At 43.6% G+C, this 24,322-nt stretch overlaps 2 protein-coding genes and 1 long non-coding RNA gene across 4 annotated transcripts; 2 read left to right on the plus strand and 1 right to left on the minus strand.

Moving 5' to 3' along the window:
• Nucleotides 1–678: 678 nt before the first annotated feature.
• OSCP1 (organic solute carrier partner 1) lies at nt 679–12,493 on the plus strand. Of its 2 annotated transcripts, XM_081921236.1 has the most exons (11): nt 679–894; nt 3,269–3,298; nt 7,240–7,394; nt 7,764–7,931; nt 8,491–8,571; nt 8,729–8,832; nt 9,133–9,261; nt 9,351–9,420; nt 10,388–10,527; nt 10,961–11,024; nt 11,909–12,493. In XM_081921236.1, the coding sequence occupies exons 1-11, from the start codon at nt 783–785 to the stop codon at nt 12,056–12,058; spliced, it is 1,203 nt and encodes a 400-aa protein (XP_081777362.1). In that variant the 5' UTR covers nt 679–782; the 3' UTR covers nt 12,059–12,493. The 2 variants fall into 2 exon arrangements, with proteins under 2 accessions (XP_081777362.1, XP_081777363.1); XM_081921237.1 differs by lacking the exon at nt 3,269–3,298 and having other exon boundaries at nt 680–894.
• Nucleotides 3,792–13,860, minus strand: LOC309375496. The gene is made up of 2 exons (XR_014170937.1): nt 13,683–13,860; nt 3,792–4,084 (listed from the first exon to the last, which is right to left on the minus strand). It is a non-coding gene; the product is annotated as an uncharacterized lncRNA (long non-coding RNA).
• Nucleotides 13,861–15,798: 1,938 nt separating this feature from the next.
• LSM10 (LSM10, U7 small nuclear RNA associated) lies at nt 15,799–18,322 on the plus strand. Its single transcript, XM_081923059.1, has 2 exons — nt 15,799–15,878; nt 17,450–18,322. The coding sequence occupies exon 2, from the start codon at nt 17,463–17,465 to the stop codon at nt 17,832–17,834; it is 372 nt and encodes a 123-aa protein (XP_081779185.1). The 5' UTR covers nt 15,799–15,878; nt 17,450–17,462; the 3' UTR covers nt 17,835–18,322.
• Nucleotides 18,323–24,322: the final 6,000 nt, after the last annotated feature.

The raw sequence follows: 24,322 nt of genomic DNA on the forward strand, positions 1-24,322 counted from the left end.
ACTTTTAGCATTTGGCATCATACACAAATCATAATCAGTTTACAAATAGGATTCTCAGAATCCCTGAACGTCCCTCCACCCCTCCATGGCTTCCCCAGGTATTCTTTTCAAACTGCATTGTATCATATTCTCCATATTTCTTAAAACTCACTTTTTATCATAATTCTCGCTTCATTGCAAGTGTTTGTAAAATCCTGCCAAGGTTTTCAATTGTTTACAGTGCTCTTTCAAGTAAGTTTTAAAAAAATCCCCATTCTTTAGTAAATTTATGGTCCTCTTGATCTCTGATTTTCCCGGTCATTTTTGCCAATTCGCTTGAAGCTTCTAAATAGGCGAGATATAAATAATAAATAACAATTATTATTATTATTATTATTATTATTATTATTATTATTATTATTATTATTATTATTATTATTATTATTATCTTCCCCACTTTCCTTGTGTGTTTCAGACCTGCGGGGCCAGAACTGGACACTGCATCCTGAGCTGCGCATGCGCCAATAAAAAGCTCATCCTATTAACATCCGACTCCGTCTCGATTATACGCCAGAGGATGAGAGGGCGGGCCGTAAACCCATCTAGGGAAGTTGTGGGCGGAGACCTAAGATCCGCCTTTAAAAGGAGACGAGACCTGCCAGCAAGCGGCCTTCCGATTGGCGGTGGCGTTGTCCAGGCAACGGTGGCCGCTGCTGTTGTAGCAGCCGCCGCCGCCGCAATCAGAGTCGCAGCCACAGCTTGTCTCCTGGACGGAAGCCCGGCCGAGTGCGGGTCCCGCGGCCATGTCGCTGAGGACGCTGCCGTTGCTCGTCCTCAACCTGGGCGGGGAGATGCTCTACATCGTGGACCAGCGGCTGCGCGCGCAAAGCATCCCGGGAGACAAGGCGCGCCAAGGTCTGGGAGGGGCCCCGCCTATACCGCGCGCTCTCTCACACCCACACACACCTTTCCTCTCCGGCTACAACGCGGGGCGAGGGTGTCATTTAACGGGGTGGGGGAGGGGGCTGGTGTGATTGAGTTCCTCATAACGGCTATTCGGGGTGGGAGGGGCGAGTGCCACGACGAGGGTGAAAGCTGTGAGGAACATTTTTTGGCAACGCGCATCTGCTGCCTCCCCGAACATGAGTCTCGTCCAGATGCTTTGGACTACGACCGAATGGTGCTGGGCCCAATGAGAGTTGTAGCCCCAAACATCTGGAGGGCACCAAATTAGGGAAGGCTTTGCACACATTAGTGTGATTTGTATCTTGCCCACTTACAACGTGGGTCTTTATTATTATTATTATTCTTTGAATTTATATACCACCCTATACCCGGAGGTCTCATGGCGGTTCACAGAAAAGATCAACATAAAAACCACAATATATGTAATCAAAATAAAAACATCCCCCCCCAAAAAGGGCCACATTTTAAAAAGGCAAAGGATATCAATCAGATCAACCAAAGGCCTGCTTAAAAAGGAACGTTTTTGCCTGGCGCCTAAAGGTGTATAATGAAGGTGCCAGGCGCACTTCCCTGGGGAGAGCATTCCACAGGCAGGAAGCCACTGCAGAGAAGGCCAGTTCTCGTGTTGCCACCCTCCAGACCTCTTGAGGAGGGGTGTACATTTCCCAATGCCTGTTGAGGTAGGCAAATCCAAGTACACCTGATCAGAGGAATGTACTTCCCCCTGTCACAGATTACAACCTCCTGGGTGACTTACAATATTCTGACCAGGCATCTTTATACAATAATAAAATGATGTTGAATGTTAAACAGCCTTTATAATGTTCTGCCACCATATCTGAATGACAACTTGTGCAGACAGTTTTAAGTTCTATGTCTTAAAGTGACTGGTAACCTTGTTAGGATCAACATTTCTGAAGGCATTGCCACATTAGTAGTACTTGGGAACATTGAGAGGGGAGAATATTTCCACATGGTGAGCTGAATGCTGGAAATGTTTAGCATTCTAATGGAATTCTCTAGAAATAAGTCCTTTGCAGGATTCCACAATTTCCTTTGCCATAGTATGCCACTACCCATTAATGAACTTGTCGAGACCCTCACACTTGGAGCTGCAGTCATGCTACACTTTGGAGTCCCTCAGTGGAGGGGAAGGTTTGTCTGATCTGCTTCCTAGGTACTTGAAGAATAGATTTGCTTCTTCTTGGGCATGAGCATATAGGGCTAGCATTGCAAGGTGAATGTTGCTCCTGATGTACAAGGTACCCACAACTTACACAAATTTAACTTATGCGCATTCAGCTTTACACACTTGGGGGGGATAAAAATAAAGAAGGGGACAGGCATCCAGGAAAAAGGTCTTTGGCAATCCCACCTGCCATTGTATCCCAATATATTTTGACTATATATGATTTTGACTTTAGGTGTGATCCCTGGAACATAACCCTCATTTAGGTTGAGGGCATGCTGTACTAGAAACAGACCATTGAAAGGAAATGTAAAAGAAAAAATAATAATGTAAGTCATGGTTGACATTCAGATGCAGGTGAACAGGACTAGAAAAAGATTTCCGTTCTCTAGGCACCAGCATCAAATCCTATAGTATACTAATTCTACTGCAGAAACGCTTAAAATTCCAAGCTACTGATATGCATGTGTTTAAATCTTGGGCTGGTAAATAGCATGAGTTCAATTCGTCATACAGCTTACTGGACAAGTGGCTGAACTCAAGAGGAAAGGTGGGAAACAAATCTTGTTACGTTCTTGGTGATCCAGCATGCATGTATCATATTTTTTTCTACCCTGAAGACTTAAGTATGGGGCAATGGCTTTGTACAGGTTACATTTGTTCAGAAGTATTGGAGTTGCTCTAGCACAGTAACTCATCTATGTGGATCTGAGGATGCTCGGCAGTCAGCACAGTCATTTTGAGCAGTTAGTGCAATTAATTCTGTTGTATCCACATCAAGGCTGTGCAGCTGTTGCAATACTTTGCCTTTTCACCAAATTTTATGCTGGGAAAATAAGCCTCTTCCCCCCACAATGTGTGGAGTGAGATTACAGAAGTGTCATAGGTCCATTTTTATAATGCCTGTATATCACCCCTACCCTCCACACATTGTGGCTTTTTTCTTTTTTTTCTTTTGGCCACTTTAAAATATTAGTTGAAAGCTCTCCTCTCCTTTGCTTTGCAGCTCTAATACAGCAGGGTACTAAATACTGTTGGATTCTTTTTTACTTATTTCCCCTCTTTCATCCTGCTTATCAGTTTATTGTTCTTAGTACTTGACCCGTCATTTTTTCTGTTTTATGCTTCGTGTAGATGAATGGACTGATGTGGACAGGAGACGAGGTACTGTAACATTTTTAGCCCCCTGCACAAAGAGCTTTTTGTTTTTTTTTCACTGAGATTCCAAAATATGCATACACAGTATCTTCTGGGATACTATTGGAAGATCCCTTCAGACCAGCAGCATTATATTTATGGAGCTCGGGTAACTGACAACATTATGTACCACATTTATAACAAATCCTGGAAGAAATTCATTGAACCCTCGTTGGTCAATTCTTATGACTTTAGTTTAAGTAACTTATAGTAGTGTTGGCATGCTGGGCAACTGTTAGGAACCTGGGAAGCTGCCTTATACAGAGTCAGACTATGGTTCATCTAGCTCAGTATTGTCCTCACTGACTGGCAGCAGCTCTCCAGAATTTCAGGCAGGAGTCTCTCCCAGCCCTACCTGGAGATGGGGGATTGAACCTGGGACCTTCTGCTTGCAAGATAGATTGCCTGTTATTTGACTCTGGTCACATATTATCAAATATTTCAAGAATACCATTGTGAATATGGCAACTTGTCATTTTTTATTATTTGATTGGGTTATCATTTGTTAGCAGGGGCAGGCACGAGGGTTGCTTGCTAGTGACAAACTCCACATCAAAACAGGCTACCTTCTTTAACAGGCAGTTGCAAACAGGAGCAGAAGCAGTCATTGATGAGTATAGTGTCAAACTAGGACTAGGAAGACCCAGATTCAGATCCTCACTCAGCCAAGAAAGTCATTAGGCGATTGTGGTTAAGTCACACACAGGTCTGTTGTGAGAACACACTGAGGGATGGGCAGACTGCCCTCAGTTTCTGGAGAAGAAGCCAAAATAAATATGTATTAAAAATAAATCATTCATTCCCCCTTTTAAAGTAAAAGTTATCCAATTTTGTTGTAATTAGTATGAGTTTCAAATCGGTTGATGACCGTCTTGCTTTAATATTAATGCATTGAAAATACTTGACCATCATTTGACAATATTGGATTAGTCAATTGACCAAGTCTTTTTTTTTTAACCCTTCAACCGCCACAACCGTCATCTGCCTTCTGTCTAACTGAAACAGGCAGCATACAGAGTTGAAAGATTTTGCTATAGCTGCATAGGAACTAAGAACAAACCATAAGTGCAATAGACTGTCAAAGTGCACATATGTATTAGGATGTGCTTTTAAAGCTTATGAACTGCCTACAGTCCTATTGTGTGTTGATTGCAGTGGTTTTATTTTATTTCTCTAACAAAATTTATTGTAAATGAAACCTCAAAGCAGAACCTCTAATGATGGTGAACTCCTGTAAAAACTTGACTGATTAATGACTAAAATTTTGACTGACAGCATTTTAGTGGCATGTTGTACATACACAGAGCTGCATAGTGTTCCCAGCCGCATCAACACTTCTGTAGCAGGTGTAATTGACGAACAAGTGAATGCTTGACTAGGGCTTTCTGCATTTTAAAAACAGGCAGGAATGATCCTGAAACATAAAAATATTTCACCAGTGCCTTGGAAAAAAAACTTATTGGAAAATTCATCTTAAGTAGTAGCTCAACTGATTGCTGAACATCTCTGTTGGCAAAGGAGCAGCTGTACAAGCATACTATGAGCAGTATGCAGGCAGAGTGTATCCCGTGGTTCTTGCTCTCTTCCTGCCCTACTGCATAATTAGTCACCAGTTCTCTGCCTTGAACTATGTCTTTTAATCCACAACTTTCCTCATTAAATCCCAAAATTTGCTGCTGCTTTAGTATGGCATTATTGCATACCTTTAGAGTGCATCATGCTTTTCTGCATCATGCTTAATACCTGGAGTAGGTTGAGATGAAGAAACCACCAGGTATGTTTCCCCCCCCCCCCCGAAGTAAACTGTGTAACCAAACATAACCCCCAAATGCTACAATATCTCTGTTTCTATTGCTCAGATGCATAGCAGTCTGCAGATAAATAAGGAAAAGAGGGAACGAGGGAGTCTGGGTTTTTTAAAATGCTGTTTGGTGGCTGAATTTTAGCCCATCTGCATTTGCCTGTGTGTCACAGGAGCCCAGACCAGTGGATTTGGTATGGAGGAATTGTTAACCACCTATGGCTAATAGCTATCCTAAATGCTGTGTATAGCGACTGTACTAGGTAGTCTTAATTGGTGGTGGCTTAATAAACCAAACTGTTTAGGAGTGAAAAAGAAAAGAAAAAAAGCAATTCCACCACAGGATTCTGGTGTGGATCGTAGAACAATGCAGGATTTCTCCACTTTCATTTACCAACCCAAAGTTTAGTCACTTACCTGGCACCAAACCCCCTGTGCCCACCCTGAGTGTTGAGAGGAAAACTGGCTGGTAAGCATCCTAATCTTCTACCACCCCTAGTGACTTATATTTTGGGGCAGTGATGCAATGTACTATCTCGTTCAGTTACACGAATACAGTGCAAAATGTCAGAGGTCACTATTTGGTGTGATCATGTTTCTGTCCAATTCCAAACTACTAGAGAATTTTCCTGGCTGGGGCTGACAGAGAAGCACAGAAGCAGAACTCTGTCAAATCTCTTTAGAAGCATACACTGAAGAAGAGTTTACTACAGCTTTGTTAAGGATTGCATCGGAGCGGGTCAAGAGAGAATTGCATCACTAAAAGCTCTGCTTATCCATCCTAGTCTCTCTGTGCTTAGCAACACCTGCTGGATACTAGATTGAACAACTGATGTTACTTAGCACAAGGGAGAATGAAAATGGGAGCTAGAAAAGACTTTGTGACTGGGCATAGAATCTCAGAATTGTAGAGTTGGAAAGGACCCCAAGGGTCATTTAGTCCAGCCCCCTGCAATGCAGGAATCACTGCTAAAAGTCCCTGGCAGATGGCCCATCCAACCTCTGTTTAAAAACTTCCAGTGAAGGCATAGGCAACCAGAAGAGTTTGTCCACTTCCACCAGGGTGTGTGTGGAAGGGACAGTACTAGGCCACAGAACAGGATCGAAACCTTTTAAACTCAGACTTTATTGGTGTCCACATGAATATGGTTTCTGTAGCAGCTAGGACCCATACAGGAAACTGTATTTAATTTCAGCTTGACTAGGAAGATCCCAGGCACCTAAGATCTGGAGTTGATAAATGGAGAATTTTGACATTTTGGTGAAATATTTTAACCTTTTCTCTGTACACAGGTACACAGTCATTTCTAAGACTGGTTTTTACAGTGATTCTCTCCAGTGTTCAAAACTTGGCTCATCTACATGGCCAAATATCATTTTCTTAGCAGTAGGGATACCTACTATGGTACATGAGAGATTCTTTGTAGCCAACTCTGCTTGCACACTACTGGGTATTGAATGTAAAAGAAATAACATCTAGTGCTTGAATATTACTGGTGTAGTACCTCTGGCAATAGTAACCCTGACCACTACATCTGAATATTGTTTCAATCATTTTATGTACTTCTCAGTATTTGGTTGTGGTTATCAGCCCAACTGCAAATGATTAAACAATGGGGGACAGGGTGTTGTGATTCTCTTCTACCTCAAATTACTTACCATGGATTCGGGAGCCTCTATAAAATGTTTGCAGAAGAAAAAGAATGGATGCAGTTTGCAAATGCAAAAGAAGACGAATTGTTTCAGATTACCATAATCTGCTGTTCTACTCTTGGAATTTATTGAATTTGGAAACAGTAGTTTCAAGGAGGGCAACCGTGTCTCATTACTAAGAAAAGAAACCGTTTCCAGATCCTGTATCTCTACCAGCACTGGAGAAGTCACTGGTAACAAAGGCTGGGAATGGCTTCTGTGCAAGTTTCCTTGAACTGAAGGGGATTTGGAGAGGATCACAGCTTCGCACAGAAGACATTTGTGGGGCATGGTGTGTTTCAATTGGAGAGTGGCCTTTGCAAGTCCCTCCTCAGCTATAACTGTCTTTTTCTTCCTGTGAAACAAAAGCAAAGCCGATCCATTTGTGATACCTTTGAATATTTTGTCTTTTCAGTTATGAATGACATCATAGGGGGTATATTCAATAAAAAGTTTATGGACGAGCTGTTTAAGCCGCAGGAGCTCTATTCCAGGAAGGCCCTGAGGACAGTTTTTGAGCGTCTGGTTCATGCCTCAATCATGAGACTGAATGCACCCAGTATGGATAAGGTGAGGATGAACCTTTCTGTTCCCCCCAATGTCTTATGGGGAATTCAGGTAACTCTTTGTCAACAAGTGCTGTCATTAAATGGAACTAGGATTCTCACACTTAACATTCAGGAAAAATTGGGAGATAAAGGAAAGTGACAGCTGAATCAGGGGAGAATGGCAGCTTAGGTAGACAAGGGAGCTGAAGGTGATGAAACAGCAGTGACTATTAGAGCAATATCAAGACAGGTCTAACCAAGCACAGGCTCCTATTAGGGTGGGTCACAGAATAAAATCCAGCCAACTGCACAAGAAGACAGCTGATTAATATCGAATAAGGCTCAGCCTGGGCTCTGTGATTTAACTAATTCCAGTTTCCTTACTTTGTAGCTCTACGATCTAATGACCATGGCATTCAAGTACCAAGTTCTACTCTGCCCTCGGCCCAAAGACATTTTACTCATCACTTTCAACCACCTGGATGCTATCAAAGATTTCATTTATGAAGCACCCAAAACTCTGGCCCAGGTTGATGCAACCTTTAGGAAACTCATTGATGTAAGAGCACACCATACCTTTTAGATTCCATTCAAATGTATGTACAATTACGGGGGGAAATGATACGAAGGCAAAACATATTGGAGCATGCCCTCATATTGGTTTTCTACTGTAGTGTGCTCTCCCTTCAAGCTGCTGCACTGTAAGTCTGGAGATTTCACCAGTGAAAGCAGAAATAAGACAACTGAGTAAAATACAATGCAAGCATGTCTCGTTACCAGGGTTATATCAGTGTTGCAGTACTGATATTAATAATATTCAAAAAGTAACAAAAGTTTTGAAATGGATTCGTGATTTCATAAAAGAAGCATGTTTTACTGGGGGTTAGATTTCTATTTAAGCTTACTTGAATCTGGGAGACTTAGTTTAAAATCCCAGCAGCAACTAAATAACCACTGCGGTGTCCTCAGGGAAAGTTGCTCTTTCTCAGTTGCCTGTCACCAAAATGGAAATAATTTTCTGCCCACAGCTATGAGGATGCACTTAAACATCCATGTGAATCATACACTTGAATAATGCAAAAGCAGCAGCAAGGATTTATTCTGATTTTCTTCCGCAGACATACGGCTCTCTCTCTGCTGGCGAACTTCAGCTCATCCGGCAGACATTGCTCATCTTCTTCCAGGACATACACATCAGGGTGGGTGGCTTTTTCATTTTTACAGATCAGGAGCTTGTGATAGAAGAGCAAGGACCCCTGGGTGAAGTTGCATGATGTGATACAGGAATAAGAAGGTCTTGGGCAGAAATTCTTTCTAAGCAAGACCACTTTACAAAGTTTTGTGCTTCCTCCACAGGTTTCCATCCTCCTCAAAGATAAAGTACAGAACTCAAATGGGCACTTTGTACTGCCAACCTCTGGTCCAGTTCCTTGGGGAACAGAGGTTCCAGGGCTCATCAGGTGAATCTTAGACCTCTCTACCTTGCACCCTGCTTTTTCCATGTAGCCACTAGATAGATGAGCTGCACCTAGTTAACCATCTATCCCAATCTTAAGGAGAATCCCTAGTGCCAAGCTGTATGGGTCATCTGACTGAGACAAACCTGCTGGGGGTAGAGGAAAGAGTGTATGTGTACTACCTTAGGCCTGCAAATTCCCCTTTATTAACTCTCCCAGCTGTTCTGTGAGACAGAGGGTTATTCTTCCTTGTTCACAAAAGCACTAGAAGTCACCACAGTGCATCAATATTGCATTTTTCAGACTTTTCAACAGCAAAGGGGATGAAATTAAGAGGACTGAGTTCGTCAGTGGTGGAAATTACCAGCTTCCATATCGAGAAGGCTCATTTGACCTCTATGGAGACAGAGTAATCAAATTGGGAACAAACATGTAAGCCATGAAATGCAAAGCCACATTTCAGTTGGGGGCTCTGCAGTTTTCCTTTGTGTCTACTATAAGCCTTTACCAATTGCCTCTAGATACAGCATCAGTCGGCCTGTAGAGACAGACATGTCGGGGACAGCCAAAAATTTGGCATCTCGTGTAAAGGTCAGTATCTTTAGTCAACCTTCTTAATCAACCTTTCCCAACTTGGTGCCTCCAGATGTTCTTGGATTACAATTCCCAACGCTCCAAACAGCCAGTGATTAGGGGTTGTGAGATTTGTAGTCCAAAATATCTGAAGGACGCCATGTTGGAGAGGGCTGCTCTTAAGTAGTGCTGTGCAGAAAACAACTTTACTACCTAAATGTTTTCTGTTTCAGATTAGGATCCTGTATCCTTTAGTAAAATAATCAGTCCTTCTCTCTGGATGCCCTTTTTCTCAGACAGAGCATCCTTTATCATATCTTTTCAACACGGAGTTTGTTTTTTCTGGTCTTTTCTTTTGATAAGGTTGTGTCTGTTGCTGAATGCAACTTCTATAAGCCAGTGTAGGTGTTTGCTTAAGAGCATTGAGGGCTGAGAGACTATTGTGGGCAGAGAGTACTTTGAGCCAAGGCCACACATAAACATCTCGTCCCAGTGATCTCCAGAGTGAGAGAGAGAGATTTAGATGTCCACTTAATTATGAGTTTCACAGCAAAATAACTCCCAGTAATTCATATTCTGTAAGTTGCATGTTGCTGCCATTAATTCTGTGGAGATAACTGATAACCTCTGGAGCAATGAGCTGGCTTTATAGATTATTCTAGACGTTATTTTATGATATGTGCATAAGTTGTATCCAATGCTAATCATACTCAAAGAAGGCTAATTGAAATCAACAATCATGCCTATCTCAGGCACATTAATTTCCATGCCAGAACATACTCGGCTACAACCATATATCTTTTATGTCCCAATTTCAAAAATGTCAGTTGCAAAGCTGCTTTCAACCAAGATGCCAGAGCCCCCAGCAGACCGCTTTGTTGCAGCTTTTATAGTGCTAGGAGGCCACAACCCTTGTGAACAAAGCTCTTCCAATACTCCCATTGGTTGCCTCTCTGTGTAACAGACCCACTCTTGTTCCATGTAGGAGAATACTGCTCCAAACCCTCTCGCTAAAGAAGAGCTGAACTTCTTGGCCAGACTCATGGGAAGCCTGGACATCAAGAAGCCCCTTGGCAACGAGGCTGGTTTCCGGCTGAATCTCTTCACCACAGATGAGGAGGAAGAGTACGATCAGTCTCACTTGCTTTATTGGTGGTGTGGGTGAGAGTTGGCCGTTTAGCCATCTAGTTGCATCAATCTGTGGGTGAGAGGCACGTACTGAAGCCCTTGCATGACAACCCCCCTTCCTTTTGGGAACCTTTGCTGCAGAACCTTCTTTAATTAGTACCAGTATTGCAGAAAAGGCTCATCAGATGCAGCAATGGGGAGCAATTGTCAGGGAATTGCTATTCATTAAAAATTCAAACATGTGAAAAGCTGCTAGAGGCATTACAGCTTACCAAACAGATTGCATTTGTAGCATTCTATCTGCAAATGAATAGCATTTAATCATGGCTGGTTTAGTTGAGATTCCTTCATCACAGAGGGTTGGACTAGATGACTCATCTCACCTTCCAACTCTACAATTCTGTGACAGCTCTTTATTCTTTTCCTCAAGACATGCTGCACTGACCCGCCCAGAGGAATTATTGTATCAAGTTATCAACATACAAGCAGACAAGGTATGCAGTCATTGCCCCCTAGCCTCTCATTTCAAGAGTAAGCTGAATAGTTTTCAAACTAAATGGATGTGCATTTGGTGAAGTGTATTGTTATTGATGTTTGTTGCTGTTACTTCCAGAAAATAAAATAGGTAAGGAACTTGGGACAGGGGGAGGTAATTTTAGTTGGGCATGCAAGCATTTGAGTTTCACAGAACTCTTGACTGCACGGCAGAATCTCTCTTCTGCCTGATCAGCCTGCATAAAAGATCAAAAGAAGATAACACATGGGAGTGTGGGGGAGAGAAGCCACCACATTCTGTGAACATAACTGAGAAAAACCTTGCTGAATCTGAACCTGAGCCTCTCTATACTAGCATACTATTTCAAACAGTGTCTGGTCAGAACCTGACAGAACAAGAGCACTCCTGTGATATTTGTTCCCTGCATCTTATATGGTGTGCTGCCTTTGAAAACAGAAGTTCCATAGAGCCAGTGATAACTTGCGCTTTTTGATGAATTTGTCTAATTTCCTTCTTTTTGCTTTTAATATGTATTATTGATAATCATAAAAAACTGTCTAGTCCCCTTGAAGCCAACTTGACCAGTAGCCATTGCCACATCTTCTGGTAGTGAGTTTCATATGAGGTGTGTGTTGTGTACCTGGAACTTGGTATTTGAGAACCAAAAATGCTTTTTGCTGCCCTCACAGCAGTCAAAGCTCCTTTTGATTTTCAGAGGAACATTTTGATGCTCTTAAAATCAAAACTACAGTGTTTTGTTGCTTCTGGCAACTGAGGCTAAATTGATTTTTTTAAGCTGGTTACTGAAAATAAAGTATTGAATTGTCAAATTTATGATTTATGTTCTCCCATAAGTAGAACCAATTGGACTCTTTTAAATAGGACCCTCAACGGAATGAGGAGCTGGCTCGCATCATGGGAGAGTTCGAGGTCGCAGAAGAACCAAAGGAGAGGATCAGCAAGGGTGCTGACTTGTTGGCAATGATGGATGAGCTGGATGCTGAGCATGAATGCAAGTCTCTCCCATCTTGAGGAGGAGAGCACCTGGCTGTCAGCCTCCTGTAGAACAGAGCAATTACCAAGGTCATCCATTTTTGTTGGGTCACTAAGGCTGGATGTTGCTTAGATGTGTTTGACCAATTCTGTCTCTGGCTTTGGTGAAATGGGGTCATGGTCAAATAGCAGCTTCATCCCTGTGCTAATAAGGACCTAGAGTGTGCCTCCCAGAGTTAGAAGCTGGAGCATCTGGAAAGAAAGTGGGCATTTATGTCCTGTGTGCATACACAGATTCCCTCTATAGGCTTCCTAATTAAAGGTCCAAACTGTGTTATATCACTAGTTAAGTTTGTGAGCGTGTTATAACACGAGCAGAAAGACCAGTTCCTTCATTTTGTTTATGGGGACCAAGTTTTTAATGGTGTTGCAACCAAGGTCTTTTTAGTTGCAGCAATAAAGAGCAGAAACAAGGTGTCCTTTTGCCTTTTTTATCACTTACCTTTTAAGGCTCTCTCCACCCCACCTGTCCTGTGATAACCCACCGCCTCACATGCCAAGTCCAGAAGTTTACTCATAAGCAAATCCCCCTCTGTTCAGTAGGGTTTCCTCCCAGTAAGTGTGCAGAGGATTGCAAGCTCTGAAAATCCCCGTAGACATTGGATTTTATATCCTGCTTTATCACTACCCGAAGGAGTCTCAAAGCGGCTAACATTCTCCTTTCCCTTCCTCCCCCACAACAAACACTCTGTGAGGTGAGTGGGGCTGAGAGACTTCACAGAAGTGTGACTGGCCCAAGGTCACCCAGCAGCTGCATGTGGAGGAGCGGAGACACGAACCCGGTTCCCCAGATTAGGAGACTACCGCTCTTAACCACTACACCACACTGACATACATTGACAGAGGAGAGAAACAACACTCTTACTAGAGTTGCCACTGTTTATTTCCCTATATCAGCCTGGTGCCCTCCAGGTGTTGCCAGACTACAACTGGGCCTGGTGGAAGTTGTAGTCCAACAGCATCTGAAGGGCACCAGATTTGTGAAGGCTGCCCTAGATGCCTCTCCCACTGATGAATTTCTGCTGCTTTTGCAGCTGTTAAAGGCACAGAAGCCCTATTGGCAAAAACCTTGACAATTCTGATTGTGGGACAGCATGGTTTAAGTATTGTTGTTGGCATCCATCTGTCTCAGGAGACAGTGAAGGAGTCTGCCTTTGGGGGGTGAAGCTAATCTATTGGATGGTTGCAGCACCTGCCGTGGCTGTTGAGACTAATACAAGAGAGTCATTTTGTTGCAGCTGGGTCAGATGAAGGCATCTGGTGGTGCTGGTGCAGATACACTACGGCGTTTCTTCTCTCTACACTCTTCCCAGTGGTCTTTCCTCCTCTGGTCACTGCTATGGATACACAACCTGACTGTCTATCTCCAGGCACTCCAGTGTTCTGCAAGGTATTCCCACACAGTGGGGTTAATGCTGCCAGCCTTCATGTCACGTTTGCAGACATCTTTTATAACACAGAGTTGGTTGGCCAAAAGGCCTGGTGCCTGAAGCCATTTTCCCGTAGAGCACGTCCCTGATGATACCCAAAAGCTTCCTGTCACAGCACACATGTAAGGCGTTGAGGAGTCACTCCTGACAATTCAAAGGTGCCCATGACTCACTTCCATAAGCAGCATGCTCAACACACAAGTATGGTAGACCTTTATCTTGGTATGGTATGTTAGCATCACATTGTTGTAGCTGTGTTGCCAATATGCTTGTCTAGCTCAGCACTGATGGAGGCTGCTGGTTATGGTGAAATCCGGATAGACAAAACAGTCTACCATCTCAAGCGTGTGATCACCACGCTTGAGCCGGTGTTTGCCCGCAGACAGCTTCCGGGTCATGTGGCCAGCATGACTAAGCCGCTTCTGGTGAACTAGATCTAGCCTATTTGAACAGAACAAAAGCTGCTTATTAGAGAAGATAGTTCTACTTTTATTATAAGCTAATTATACTGTAAATCCATTACTACCATTAAAGAATAGTGTATAAAAACTATATGTGTTTATTTAAAACATTTTAAATTTGAAAAATGCAGCGTAACACACAGCTCGTCATATGTAGTTAACTAAATCTTATCCATGTTTACCGGGCAGGAAGCATTACCCTGCTTCAAGGCCCCGAAAAGACTCAATATGGAGGCCAAATGGCCGAAATATTGGGAAATAATAGAAAAAGATGGAGATAATTGGAGGTTGCAGAGTTTGGAGAAACTAAAAGAAAAGTGCGAGATTGGTTACATTATGCTCAGATTAAAGAAGTTTTAAAGTTGGATAAAAAGATAGGATTCCAGGTGGAAAAATCAAAGTTAGAAACGGAATTGTTAGAACCCAGGACTAAGATACTCTCAAGAATGTATAAGTTGCTGCTAAAATGGAACACACAAGATGAAACGGTCAAATCGGCTATGATAAAATGGGCACAGGACATAGGGTATAATATCATGTTTGCTGACTGGGAAAGGTTATGGACCACCGGTTTGAGATTCACAGCATGTAATGCCTTGAAAGAAAATATTATGAAAATGATATACAGGTGGTACATGACCCCAGTCAAGCTCGCAAAAATATACCATCTGTCAGATAATAAATGTTGGAAATGTAAAGAAACTGAAGGAACGTTCTTTCACCTCTGGTGGACCTGCCCTAGAGTTAAGGCTTTCTGGGAAATGATATATAATGAGTTGAAAAAGGTATTTAAGTATACCTTCCCTAAAAAACCAGAGGCCTTTCTTTTAGGTATTGTCGGCCAGAGGGTGTTAAAGAAAGACCGAACATTTTTTATGTATGCAACAACAGCAGCAAGGATACTCGTTGCCAAACACTGGAAAACCCAAGATTTGCCCACACTGGAAGAATGGCAGATGCAACTGATAGACTATATGGAATTAGCAGAAACGACTGGCAGAATCCGAGACCTGGGAGAAGAGGATGTGGAAGAGGATTGGAAGAAATTTAAGGACTATTTACAAAAATACTGTAAATTGTATGAATGTTAAGAAAGATGTAAGATTATCAACAATATGGCACCAATAAGTTAGTTAAAAGGAATATGAAGATAAATGTAAGTGCAAGAAAAAGTAAATTTTGGATAAATATCACGTTAAAATTAAGCTTTTAAGGTTTGGGTTTAAATTATCTAAAATTAGGGATACAATATTGGAGAATTATAAGAATTGAAACAAGGTAATAAATTGCTGGGTAAAGCTCGAAAATTTGGAACGCAGCAACGAGAGTTGTGAGGAAGTCCAAAGAAGTGAAGAAAATGTGGACACTGAAAAACTATATGTTATTTTGTTTGTTTTTTCTATTGTATTAAGAAAATTTTTAAGAAATGTTTATTTTAAAAAAAGGAAGCATTACCCTGCTTAACAAGGGCTGCTCCAAAATAATGAATTGCAGCCTGATGTTACTCTGATTCGTAAAATCACACCCGGATACCGGCAATTCTGAGCATGCTTATTTGAGAGTCAAGGCGGCTTTGAGCTGGAGCAAAGGAGCCCATCGACACCGCCGAAACTACAACCTCTCCAGCTTTTAGGTGGCTTCTTCGCGTCACTTTCAGGGCGGAAAGCGAATCTCCGAGCGCACCAGCTACGGGCGGAAGCAACGGAGCAATCACAAGCCAGCTTTCTCCTCCCCCACTTCGAGCCCCGCCTTTTCTTCCATTCTAGCCAATGGGGCTGCTCCACTTTCTTCCGGTTGGGCTTAGAACCGGCGAATGAGGAGCGAAGTCTCTTTGATTAAGCCCCCTATCGATTGCGCACGCGTGCTTCTGCTTTTGCGCTGGGCGAGGAGGCGGGAGATCCAAGACAGGTAGGCGAGCGCGCCTCTTCTAAACGGGACCCGATCCGGATCAGGAGCCGCCACGAGCTGCCCTTTCCCCTTCCCTGACTTTGGCAGCGGAGCAAAAGGCCGGAGAGCGAGACAGAGCGAGAGTTAGGCAGCCAGGAACATGCCTAGGGGGCATGGGCGTAACCAGGATTTTTGTTGGGGTGGGGGGGGTCAGGCCATTTGTTAGCTAACAGAGGTTCTGCCCCCCCATGTATTTTCATTTATTTTTATTGAAGGGGGCAGCTGCCCCTACCTGCCCCCCTTGGCTACACCAATGCCGGGCAGCTCATGCTGGGGACCCCTATCATGAGTCCCTGGGTCTGCTTCTCCTGCCTGCCTGCCTGCTTGCTTTCTGCGCCCACAGCAGGCCCCATGAGTGGATCGGGCCCTCTTCCCCACTAGAAGGCCACCTCCTTGGCGAGAGGGACTCTTTGGGCCGCTTGGAAGTTGTTTTACAGAAGAACATCAGAACAGCCCGGCTGCAGCTAGATTGAGACACAGGGGGCCAATCTAGCCCAGTGTCCTCATCTCACAGTGACCAAACAGATACCACCAATGGGAAAACCCCAGAGCAGGACCGGAGGGCAATCGCAGCACACACACCCTCCCGCTGTTTCCAGCAGCTGGCGTTAAGAAACACTTCTGCCTCAGGCTGTGGAGGCAGAGCCTGGCCTCCATCATGGCTAAGAAGCATCAACAGCCTTCTCCGTGGATTTGCCCAATCCTTTTTCTTAAAGGCTTCCAAGTTTGAGGGTTTTTCTCTGTGTATGTATTTGCCCACAGCACTTATGGGTCACAGCTGTGACTGTACTCATTGGCTAAAAACAGATAGGCAGGAATAGGCTCATATCACAAAGCAATTGCTTCAAATAGCAATTGCTTCAAATGCCCACACATTTTGCTTCCACACTTTCCTTCTACAAGTGTTAAATTCAGTTTAAAAAACACACAGAAAGAAAGAAAGCTCAAGAGTCTGGACCCAGTTCCTCTCTCAGTGGCCCTGGCACTAGGTCTGCCATTTATTTATTTTCATTTATGCACTAAACTTACTAGTTGCTTGTCACCAAACAGGTCTTGCAGCAACTTACACTGAAGCACACACAGTATACATAGATACATTATGGGAAAGAGAAGAAATTCAGCTTTCTCGCTATTTTACTGCTGCTCCTTCCAAGTGAGAATGTTTGGTTGCTGAGCAGTTGGCCTCTGGGCATGTGCAGATTCTTTGGGGCAGATGATAAATCATGGGCTCAGCCCCTTTTGATTCTTACTGTCTGGCTGCTAAGGAGAGGCCAACCAGCACACAGAGTTCTGTACTGAAGCTTGCTTAGGTGGCTTTAGAGATCCTGCAGAGCCTCAGTTTGGGTTTTGAGGTTTCACCTGTGTGCGCTCCAAGCAAAGCGAACAAGAACTGTGATTTTAAAATCATGAGCTGAATTCCGTGGTTGGCACAGAACAAGCACGGACCCGTTCTCTATATAGCACGAGAAAGCGATTAATGGGGCTAACTCACTGAACTCTCGTCTTCCTCCTATTTCTGTTCCCGCCATCAGGTGGTGCCAAGCCATGGAGATCAGCCACTCCGTGAAGGAGCGCACCATCTCGGAGAACAGCCTTGTCATCCTGCTGCAGGGCCTCCACGGACACGTCACCACTGTGGAGCTGCGGGACGAGAGCATGGCTGTGGGCCGCATCACCAATGTTGACGCCTTCATGAACATCCGCCTGGCCGAGGCGACGTTCACTGACCGGTGTGGCCATTCCACCTGGCTGGATGATCTGTTTGTAACGGGAAGGAACGTCCGCTACGTCCACATCCCTGACGACATGGACATCACGAGCACCATTGAGAAACAGCTGCAGCTCATTCACAGAGTTCGCACTTTTGGTGGCCGAGACAGGGGCAGGAAGGAGTTCCTTAAGCAGAGCTACAAATGAGCATGCTAGTGCCCTGGATTTGCCATGTGCCCCAAACTCAGCCTGACATTGCTTGTATTTCTGATGAAGAAGCACATTTTTCTGGACTAAGATTAGAAGTGACCTGTAGACAACCCTCCCTGATTTTTCTAGTTGCTTTACCTGGCTGCACTTCCTGAGTTCAAGAGTTCACCAAACTTTTCTATAGAAAGGGAAAGAGTGGGCATTAGGTCTCTTTGTAAGAATAAGTTCGAATACAACTGACCTTAGCAACAAATAGGAGTCTTGCTTTCTGTGGACTAATACCCTCTTCACCCTCTTTTTTCCAAATAAATTGTTTACAAAATTTTAAGATCCACTTTCCTTTTACAAACTGTTTCTCACCAGACCAACCAGCAGCTTTTTGTACATTGAAAATCCTCATATCATCCCTCTTTAACAAGGATTTGCAGGGTGAGAAAAGTAGCAGCTGAGCCAAGGTTAAATTACAAATGAGAGAGCACTCAGTCCTTGTACAGAGTTTGACTCTTTATTTACTTACTTACTTACTTACTTACTTACATTTATATCTCACCTTTCCTCCAAGGAGCACAAGGGGGCATATACAGTTCTCTTCCCCCATTTCATCCCCACAACAGCCCTGTGAGGTAGGTTAGGCTAAATAAGTGACTGGCCCAATGTCATGGCTGAGTGAGGATTTGCACCCTGGTCCCCCAGGTCTTAGCCCAACACTAATTGCTAGACCACGCTGGCTCTAGAACCTCAATAATGCAATAGGAACATGTAGTAGTAGTATCAGGAACTTGGTCAATCTTGCCTAGCCTTTTCCACCCTGGTGCCCTCCAGAGGCTGGACTACACTTCACATCATCCCTGGCTATTGCTCATGCTGGGTGGGACTAATGGGAGTTGTAGGAGTCTGATTTAGCCCAGTGCTGACTAATGGTGGTGGTTTTCCAAAGCCATGGCAGAGAGCTTTCTTAGTTCTGCTGCATTACATCTTTCCAGTAGGAGATGCCCAAGGATTACAAAGCATAAACCTGTCATTGAGCCCTTCCCTCACTCATCCTCTTGTTTGATCTGAAGTTACATCTGACAGAGTGCATTCAGTTCATAATACAGCTGCTGGGCATCGTCTCTTTGTGCCAGAAGCACATGTGTAGACTGTAATGCCTTCTCTTCTGAAAATAATGGAGGAGGGCAGCTGCAGCCTTACTAACATCCCATAACTGTTGCTCAGTTCCCCCTTGTGTTTCACCCATGGGCATTACTTAGTTGAACTGGCAGCCCCACTCCAAAGTGGGCAGCAGGTACTATGAGGCAGGTTGCTGCTAACTATGGCTCTTTTGTTATGAGAGAATGGTTTGCACCATGGATAAGCAATGCTTGGGGATTGTCCTGGCTCTCAGCTGGATGAGGAACTAGAACTCTCAACACCATTTCTTCCAAAGGTTTTAATGCATAAGTCAGTTTGGTACAGAAGTCAGGTTCCAAGGCGCAGAGTAAGCAGGTACATCAGAGGCTATGTGACCAGTGGTGCTAAATGTCAGGTTTCTAAATGTCGGTCTGTAACATGGGGGGACAACTAACATCACCCCTCTGGATTTCAGTGGTCAAGCTGGAATATAACAGTTCAGGCTTCAGGTATTTTAGGCCCAAGTTGCTCAGGGCTTTGTATATCAATGCCAGAACAATGTCAAAGAGCAGTCCCCCACCCAGTGTTATTGTCTGGACACAACCAAGCAAGTATGAGTGGAACCACTAATACAGTGTCTTCATCACCCATCCCACTCAGGTGATCCAGTAGGTTACCACGGCCAATGCTATCTAAAGCTGCTGAGATACCAAGCAATTGTAACAGGGCCATGTATCGCCATATTTCTCCCATTACAGGTCATCCATCAAGGTGACCAAGGCCAATTCATTCCCAAAACCAGGCCTAAACCTGGATCCTGATAATCAGGGTCATCCACGAACACTTGCAGTTCTGCAGCTTCTCCACCATCTTCCCCCCAAAAGAGGTACTGTATTGGCAACAAGTTCAGCTACTCTCTAGGCAGATGAAAGAGCAGCATCCCCTCCTTCCTCCAGCAGGCATTGAAAGCTGCTCTTCCTGCCAAGTCTGCTGACTTGCCTAGCACATGTTGAGGGGTAACTGGCACAGGAAAGGAGCTGGACTTAAATGCCTTTGGGCTGATGATTCAGAGCTTTCCAGAGCCACTGAGGACACAGCAGACAGCCTGCCTGTCTGCACCAGCTTTTTTTTTTTTTAATATTTTTATTAATTTTCACAAACATAGAAAATAACAAAACATACAAAACAAAAACAACAAAACAATACAAACTGACACATAATGTGACTTCCCCAAACCTCCCCTTCACTGCATCCTTAATTTTAAAATATCAGTTCTTAGCAAACCTTCATTCAAATTCAAAGCTATTTTTCCTTAAATTTTCTCATATTTCAGATTTAACCGCTATAATTCTGTATCTCATATCCTTTGACATCTCAACATTCCGAAATTTTACAATAGTTCTTAAGATAAGTTTTAAACTTCCTCCAGTCCTCTTCCACCGTCTCTCTCCTCTGGTCACGGATTCTGCCGGTCATCTCAGCCAGTCCCATAAATTCTGTCACCTTGATTTGCCATTCTTCCAGAGTAGGTAGTTCTTGAGTCTTCCAATACTTTGCCAGTAGAATTCTTGCCGCCGTGGTTGCATACATGAAGAATGTTCTATCTTCCCTTGGTACCGTTTGGCCGACCATGCCCAAGAGAAAAGCCTCTGGTTTCTTAACAAATGTCCACTTGAGGATTTTCTTAATTTCATTATAGATCATCTCCCAGTAGGCCTTAATCTTTGGGCAGGTCCACCAAAGGTGGTAAAAGGTTCCTTCACATTCATTGCATTTCCAGCAATTGTTATTGGGCAAGTGATATATCCTTGCTAGCCTGGTTGGGGTCATGTACCACCTATAGATCATTTTCATTATATTCTCTTTTAAGGCACTACATGTGTGATAGGAATTTTATGGTTTTAGATATATGGCAACGTTCATAACCACATGTACATAGATCAGCACAGGAAAGCCAACCTGGAACCATTTTGATTCCTAAACTGAGCAAATGTTTCTCTGCATGGTCAAAATGGAAAAGTCTCCCCATTGTCTCTTTCCTCACAAATCCTGTCTTAAGGACACATTTAAGATACAAGGTGTGAGCCTGTGACCTGGCCCAGGAAATAAGTATTTTACCACTACAAAAGAATGGCCAGGCTCCCCAGGAAATCCAATCAAGTAACCTGCAAGACAGGAGATAAACAAGGACAAGAGAAAAACAACATTTAAATTTCTGTGGTGTGGGTGGGATGTATCTGAGGGGTGGTCTTAGGTTACACCCCTTCTGTGATGTATGCATAATGTTTCTGGGGGTGGTCTTGATCTACAGAATGGGAATTTCAAAAGTCTTTATAAACCCTTGCACAGCATTGTTCTGGGTCCTCTTCCTCTCCTGCGTGTGAGGGGAGTACCCTGTTGCAACAGATCAATAAAGATCAAGCTTACTAGCTACTTTGCTTCTCAATATTCTCTGGTTGGCCTCTGTTATTTTCTCCTACCAATAGGGAACCTATGTAAGGACTCTATATGGGCTCTTGGATACCCCATAAGGGAAAAGGGCATATTTTATTTACAACACATGCCGTGAATTTAATATCTGTGTTCCATAACCGTTCCCAGTCTGCAAACATAATCTCATGACCAATGTCTTGTGCCCATTTAATCATTGCTGATTTTACTGTTTCATCCTGTGTATTCCATTTCAGCAGCAAACTATACATTCTAGACAAATTCTTAGTATTGGGCTCCAATAATTCTGTTTCTAACTTTGACCTCTCCTTCTGAAATCCTACTTTCCTGTCTTGCTTAAACGTCTCATTAATCTGCTGGTAGTGTAACCAATCTCGGACTTTAGGTTTTAATTTCTCCATACTCTGTAATTTAATCTTTTCACCATCATATTCTAAGATTTCACCATATTTTGGCCAATCTGAATCCATATTGAGTTTTTTTACCGCCTTGGCTTCCAGGGGTGACAACCACCTGGGGGTTTTATTCTCCAACAAATCTTTATAACGGTTCCATACATTGAACAATGCTTTCCTAACAATGTGGTTTTTAAAGCCTCTATGCACCTTTACCTTGTCATACCATAAATATGCATGCCAGCCGAAGTTATTATCATGCCCTTCTAAATCTAAGATGTCTGTGTTCTCAAGAAGTAGCCATTGTTTCAGCCAGCAAAAAGCTGCAGCTTCATAATAAAGTCTTAAGTCCGGCAGGGCAAAGCCCCCTCTATCCTTTGCATCCGTTAAAATTTTAAATTTTATTCTGGGCTTTTTGCCCTGCCAGACAAAGTTAGATACATCTTTCTGCCACTTCTTGAAACAGTCCATCTTATCCAAAATTTGCAGTGTCTGGAACAAAAACAACAATCTCGGCAATACATTCATCTTGATAACAGCAATTCGGCCTAACAAGGAAAGTCTCAACCTAGACCATATGTCAAGATCTTTCTTCACTTCCAACCAACATTTCTCATAGTTATCTTTAAATAAATTCACATTTTTAGATGTTAAATTCACCCCCAGGTATTTAACTTTTTTTGTTATTTCCAAACCAGTTTCCCTGCACCAGCTTTGCTTTTCTTCCCAAAATCTACACCCCGAAAGAGTTAATGTTTGTGTGGATCCATCTTAACGTGTGCTGAATATTGCAGCAATGTGGGCCCCGCAGCTACCCTTTCACCCCATCGCATGCACGTGACTCATCTGTACTGCAGGAAATGTTAACACATCCCCTTCACCTGATGGAGCAAGTTTACAAAGTGAATCAAAGGCTGTGCAGAGGCTACCTGGCACATGTTGGTGTGTCTGTCTGGTAACAAAAAAAAGTGGCATCTTGGCCACATCACATTAAGGAGCCAATGAGGGCCATGGAATTCTGTGTGCTCCATATTTGCTATGCTAACTAGTTTGGATATGCTGAACCATCTCCCGACTTTTTGATTGCAGCTACATATATTTTGTGGGTCTCTACTCAGACTGCACACGTGGCATATGTTTTTATTTATTGCATTTATATTGCACCTTTTCCTCTATGGAACTCAAGCTGCTTACATGATTCTCCCTTTCCTCATTTAATCCCCACAACAACCCTGTGAGGTAGGTTAGGTTGAGAGTAAGTGACTGGCCCAAGGTCACCCAGTGAGCTTCATGAAGGAGTGGGGATTCGAACCCTGGTTTCTCAGGTCCTAGTCCAATGCTAACCAGCGCACCACCACTGGCTCATAATTCAGGATTCTTGGCTGCTGCAACAACTTCTAGAAAAAGTGGTTTCTATCCACTTCAGTTAGCACTAGACAAAGCGTGGGAAGAGCCTGGCTTTATTTCCAAACGGTGCTTAGCACCCCTGCCAATGATAGCAGGAGGGAGTTGCACACCCAGAACACAGAGCTGTTTGCAGAAAGAGTCTCCAAATCTGGCAGAGGGCTCAAGTCAGGTTTGGTGACTGCAGCCCCACTTCCCCTAATGCCGGCAGAACTAAGGAAGGCTAACACTCTTTTGTTACCTCCCTGGAGTCTGTTGTTTGCACAAGTGGCAGTTGAGGCTCCCATAGAGTGAGTCATGCCTGCATGATGCAAGTGCGCAACTGAGAGAGAGAAAGCGAGCTGCTGTTTGTCCTTCTCCCTCCTGCCCCCACCACCCAAGCATGACTCACCAGTTACAAAAGTGGCTGAGGGTTGCTCTGGGTTACTTGCTTTTCACTAAAAAAAAAACAACCTCTAGTTAAGAGATATGGCAATTTGAGGCTGTCAAATAAGGAGCAAGCAAAGGCCCCATCAATATATATATATATATTTACTGCATTTATAGCCCACCTTTTTTTCTCCAAGGAGCTGAAGGTGGTGTACAGACATGGTTCTCATTTAATCCCCACAACAACCCTGTGAGGTAGGTGAGGCCGGGAGGTAGTGCTTTGCTCAAGGTCACACAATAAGCTTCATGGATATGTGGGGATTTGAACCCTGATCTACCAGGTGTTGTACCAGACTAGGATCAGGGAGACCAGGGTTCAAATCCCTACTCGGCCATGAAACATGTGCGCCGCCTTGAGCGTCTTAGAGGAAAAGGTGGGAAGATAAGAGTTATAAAAATAAATAAATAATAAAGCCCCTTTCCCCCTAGGCCAGTTCCAGGAGCAGATCTTGTGGAAACGGCCAGGCCAGGTTTCTCATGTGTTTTGCTTTTTTAATAAACGGAATAATTAATTATATTTATGGTATTTAAAGTGACGTCAGTCGGAGCCTGCCCATCATACTCTGCGCAGGTCTTTCATTCGCCCTCGAGTAGGTGAGGGGCAGGGCTGATTTCGCACCGAAGGGAGGGGTGCGGGACTCTCGAGTTCACCAATCCTGCACTAGCACTCCCTGCCTTCCTCTCCCCCCTTCCTCT

The sequence above is a fragment of the Podarcis melisellensis genome, assembly GCF_964234715.1.
Source record: "Podarcis melisellensis genome assembly, chromosome: 8".
Classification (NCBI taxonomy): Eukaryota; Metazoa; Chordata; class Lepidosauria; order Squamata; family Lacertidae; genus Podarcis; species Podarcis melisellensis.